The 5300-nt window shown below is 40.9% G+C and overlaps 1 protein-coding gene across 1 annotated transcript; it reads left to right on the top strand.

Annotated features, from left to right (window-relative positions):
- Positions 1 to 1196: 1196 nt before the first annotated feature.
- Positions 1197 to 4817, top strand: LOC109778789 (uncharacterized). Its single transcript, XM_020337369.4, has 2 exons — positions 1197 to 2451; positions 4174 to 4817. The coding sequence occupies exons 1-2, from the start codon at positions 1246 to 1248 to the stop codon at positions 4558 to 4560; spliced, it is 1593 nt and encodes a 530-aa protein (XP_020192958.1). The 5' UTR covers positions 1197 to 1245; the 3' UTR covers positions 4561 to 4817.
- Positions 4818 to 5300: the final 483 nt, after the last annotated feature.

Genomic DNA, 5300 nt, shown 5'->3' with positions numbered 1-5300 from the left:
AATATAGTTGGAGTAGAAGAATAGTGGAATTCAGCTTCGGGGTCGTTAAAGCAAGAAAAATCCACATTGGGGTGTCATTGTGCAAAAAAAACTTTTGTTTGCCACCATGTGTACTTAGTTGTGATCAACATCAAAATGGTCAACTGCATGCTACGTTTACAACGGAAGATAACACCCAAACTAACCGCTAACCATCAGAGCTTTTTCTTCTTCTTTAGACGACGTTCCTGTCTCTTGAGTTGGCTTTGTTGTTTTCATCGCCCGTTGTCGAGATGCTGCTGCTTTGCGGGCTGACCTTTTCTTCTAATCCTTTCAATGGTCAACTCCTCTTCCTGGGCCTTGAATTCTAAACCACCAATTTCCTTCCGAACTCCTTTTGAATATGAATATGCAAAAAATCACACATCGGAGACATCGCCCACTAGCGCTGCTTTTTGGGCCAGCCCACTTAGGAAGGCAGCGGTGAGATTTTGACCGATCTTCGGAAGGTTCTAGAACCTTCTACCTGACTTTGGAAGATTCTAGAAGGTCTTGTTCACCATTTTTTTGTTTTCTCATTCTTTTCCTTTTTTAGATATCATTATTATTTTTCCTTTTAATTAGTGAAGATATGTCAAACTCACGTACATTTTTTGATTTTGTGTTTTTTTTAAAATTCACAAATATTTTTCAAAATTCTGGAATGTTTTTTTGAATCGAAGGACATTTTTAAATTCATGACATTTTTTGAAACAAGTGAAACTTTTCAAAATTAACTAAGATTTTTAATTTCGTGAATATTTTTTAACTATATAATTTTTTGAACTCACAGTCATTTCTCAATTAGTGGACATTTTTTTATTTCATGATTTTTTTAAAATTGGAGAATTTTTAATCCGTGAAAATATTTCAAATCGTGAACATTTTTTGAAATTTCTGAACATGTTTTCAATTTGCCAACAATTTTTAAACTTGTGAAAAAAGTTACAAAATTTTGAACAGTGTTCATGTTAGTAAAATAATAATAATATAATTTATTGATTTTTTATATTCATTAACTTCTGAACAATTAAAATATAACCTACCGATATAAAAAACAAAGTGAAAAAAATCCAAAGAATGACAGAAAAAGGAACGTAAGTCGCCCGTCGGCCCGTGTGCGCCAGGCCCACGTAGGTGCGCGTAGTACGGTTGGAGCGGAGTGAGCCATCCATAGCAGCGGCCAGCGGTTAGGTCTCCATTTCGTTCAGCTCGAGCTCGACAGCCATGGCTTCCCACCCGCCGCCGCCGCCGCCGCCGCCGCCGGAATACCGTACACCACCCGCTCGAACCACCATGAGTGCCCTCGGCGACGACCAGCTCCGAGAGATCTTCCTCCGCCTCCCGGACCTCCCCAGCCTCGCCGCTGCCGCCTTCACCTGCCGCGCCTTCCTCGGCGCCGTCCGCTCGTCCCGCGCCTTCCGCCGCCGCTTCCGCGAGCTCCACGCACCCCCGCTCCTCGCTCTCTTCCTCACACCCTGCATGCACACGGTACCGGCCTTCCCCTCCTCACGGCGCCCCTCCGCCGGATTCAGTCCCCTCCGGGACCACGCCGCCGCTTCCGATTCCGAGTGGGGACTCGATTTCCGCGACATTGCCTATAATGACGGCTTCATCTGCATCGAATATCGGACCACCAAGCAGCAAGCTTTGTACAATCCCCAAACAACTGCTCTGATTCTCCGCCCCAAGGAGGACCACGACATGCCCTACGGCAGCTCCCTTGAGTTCCACACACTCCCTCCCGAAGAGGATCAGAGGCCGTCCCGTGTGGTCTGTGTCCGTCACGACTACTCGTGGGCTTGGGTACGCGTTGCTGTCCTCTCATCCGACACCATGGAGTGGCAGGTGTTCCCGGAGACTGCGACGCCGCTGCCCGAGGGCTCCAGGCACGCAGCCAGCACGGTGGTGGATGGGTTTATCTGTTGGGAATTCGTGTCCCTGAACGAGGTATCTCTCAGCGAGTACATTTTGGTGCTCAACACAGACACCTTTCAGTTCTCTCGAGTTGATCTGCCTCCGCCCTTGAGAGTGGTATACCCAAAATTTAAGATTGGTCAGACCAAGGATCGGAACCTCTGCATCGTCATTGAGAAGGATTGCACGCTTTTTCTTTGGATCTGCACAGCCGGTGATGACGGCGTCCAGAGATTTGTGCTGCACAGTACGTTCCCGTTGCATTCTAGATTTATGGAGGTCACCAGCTGTTCAGTGGAAGATAAATTCTCTGTGCAGCTTATGACGGTCTTCAATGGCTTTGTGTACCTTTCTATTTGCCCCTGGAAGAATTTCAGGGATAAGTACAAATCCCCTGAGTGGTTCATGTCCTTCTCTCTGGAAACAGCGGAGCTGAACCAGCATTTTAAGAACAGAAAGCGAATTGGCTGCCCTGTCCATCCCTATTTGGCCTGGCCTCCTTTGGTAGACAACACGGTGAGCCTATTCTTGTGTCTGATCATGGTGCTAAGGATTCCCTTTTATGTTTGGTCTGTAAATTGTATGCTATGAAGTTTCCTGAGAGGATTGGGTTGATGTATTGCTGTGAAGATATTCTATCGATTTTTGGTCAAAGTTACATGTCTTATTTGCATAACTCATAGTAGAGGAGCTGATAGTGATGCTCCTATTCCTTCCAAAAAATAGTAGACGACCTCAACTACTTGTACATTGCTGCAAGGATGCAAATTGTCAAGGGTTTCTGCAGGTTATATGATAGCGTTTTGATACAAATCTCCACATACATAATCTATAACTAGTACTACCTCCAATCCATAATAAGTGTTGCAAACTGCGACACTTATTTTGGATCGGAGGGAGTATATGAATAGCTAGATTTGTCAGTGGTGTTTAAATGTTTGGAGGGTTTAGATTATATGATAGCATTATTATAAAGCTCCACATACATAATATATAACTACTAACTAGTATATGAAAAGCTAGATTTGTCAATAGTGTTCAAGTCCTGGAAGCAGCCTCTTTTAGAAATGCAAGGAAAGGCTGCATACAAAAGACCCAAAGTGATCGGACCCTTCCCTGGACCCTGTGCAAGCAGGAGCTACGTGCACCGCGCTGCCCTATTTTTACTGTAAATATTTAGAGGGTTTCTGCAGATTAAAAGATAGCATTAGTATAAAGTTCCACATACATAATCTATAACTACTAAGTAGTGTATGAATAGCTGGATTTGTCAGTATTGTTTAAGTATTCGGATATGGATACATTATATGCTCAATGGCAAGTTACGTTTTCTTTTTCCCTTTACATTTTTCTTGTGTTGTACATCAGTTTTAAATTTACATGTTATTTAATGAATATGTGTTCCATAATTTCATGCCAGTTAGAACTGAGCGTCTGCCAACATATTCGTACGCAACATGATTCAAGCTTTGCATTCAACTGTTAGATAGTAGTACACATGATTATCCCCGTGGCACTCTCTAGCCTCTTCCATGTTTTCGGAGGGACGGTACATATATTTGTTTTCTAGGTGCATATTTATCTCTTATAGTAGTTAATCAATCTAGAGTTTGAATAGGCCACATTCTTTAGAAAAAGACTGTCCAAGAATAGTCAACATCTTCCTATCTGTTTCCAAAACAGAAAACATATTCAACTCTGTTTCTTTTTCTCTTGAACCCAAGTATGGGTGTGTTTTTAATCATCAAATCTAACCGTTAATTTTTTCTTAAATCTTAAGTGTTTTATAAAATAAAAATAATAGTTATATAGATTCCAATTGGATAGTGGAGTTTGTATCCTATAGATATTTATTTGGTTTCTAATTAGGGCTGTTAAAGCCAATTGAATATCAACCAACGTTAACTCTGTAAAATCTTAACATTTCTTTTCTATTCCAGATACTGGTTTGTCACTCTGATTCCTATAGTTAAGACACTCAAATCTAATTAAATTTTAACCGTTCTTCATCCATCAAATCTTAACTGTTATCTTTCAATTGCTTTCGTATTATAATGATAGTAGATTTAAAAAGTTCTAGATGGCAGTGGTGTATCAGTATCTTATTTCACTTTCATCGCTTCTGTAAAAGCTAGATAAAATGATCTGTATCACTAGAATCTATTGCCTTGCACATACTGTATTTGTCTACACAAACACTTGTATTCCTTTTTACACTGAATTTCCTTTTTGTTACAGGTGGATTCAGAATATGAAGTTACTGGAAACAGTATTGGAAATGTTGGTCCTGAGAGCACAGAAAATGGTTCATCTTTTCTTATAAAAACATTACGATCATTCAAAGAAGCTTTGATTAAGGATGATGACGCAAATGTTGCTGAGATTGAGGCCTTCTTACTTTGCATTGATGTCAAGGATGAGAAGAACTCTCTTGTGAGGAAACTCATTGCTTTAGATGAATTATTGATAACCGTGAGAGATCGTGTCTTGAGAGCAGGTGCAGACTCTGAATTCTACAGACTGAGAGCAGGTGCAGACTCTGAATTCTACAGACAGAAGACAGAAACAGAGAGCTGGTGGCAAATGTGCAAGGGGAAGTTATGGAGAGCTTTCTTCGCTAGCTGAATAAGCCCATCTATCTGGCAAAATTCATATGAATATCAGGCTACATCCAGGCGATCTGTTTGTCAGGCACAGAGCTCAGGGTAGCAACCACACAGGTAAGTGAGCTTTTGTTGAAATGCGTTGGTACTTTAGTTTCTAGGTTCTGTGATGACGGCATGTGCCAAGTTTAATGTATGTTAGTTGAAACAGTGATGATTGTAACCATAATCAGTATTCAGTATGACTGGTTGGGAAGAGACCAAGTCTTCAGTTTCATCTACTGGTGCGAGCCCCAAAGTGGTGCTTCTTCTTCTCTTTTTCTAATCAATGACGTGCAACCTTTTGTCAGCTTGGTATTAAATATTTTCTTTTTGTTGTAGAAGTGTATATATGTGCGAGAGAGTTTGAAGGTCATATAAGTAAAGGCGTGTGACCATTCTTTGCTGCATATAATAACTAAAATGCTTTTTAGCTTTTTCCCTTTGCCAAGATGCTTGTAGTGTGAATCATAACTGCCCTGCTATTTTATTTGAATTGACCAAAAGATTAAATGGTCAGGTTTATTGAGGTTTCAGTAAGAGCTGTTTTTTTTCCCAGAGATTTTTTACTCTTGAGTCTGCACCAAATGCACGCCAGTTTGTATTATGATTTTTAGAGACAGATTATTATTTCCTGCGTTTGCCCATTTTGTTTTACATTGTATGCTAGGTCACAAGTTTATTGTAAGGAAATTTGGGCAAAACATTCTTTACCTCCCCCCC

The sequence above is a fragment of the Aegilops tauschii genome, chromosome 2 (genome assembly GCF_002575655.3).
Source record: "Aegilops tauschii subsp. strangulata cultivar AL8/78 chromosome 2, Aet v6.0, whole genome shotgun sequence".
Classification (NCBI taxonomy): domain Eukaryota; kingdom Viridiplantae; phylum Streptophyta; class Magnoliopsida; order Poales; family Poaceae; genus Aegilops; species Aegilops tauschii.
The sequence above is the reverse complement of the archived record's forward strand: the minus strand, read 5'-3'. Positions and strand labels throughout refer to the sequence as shown.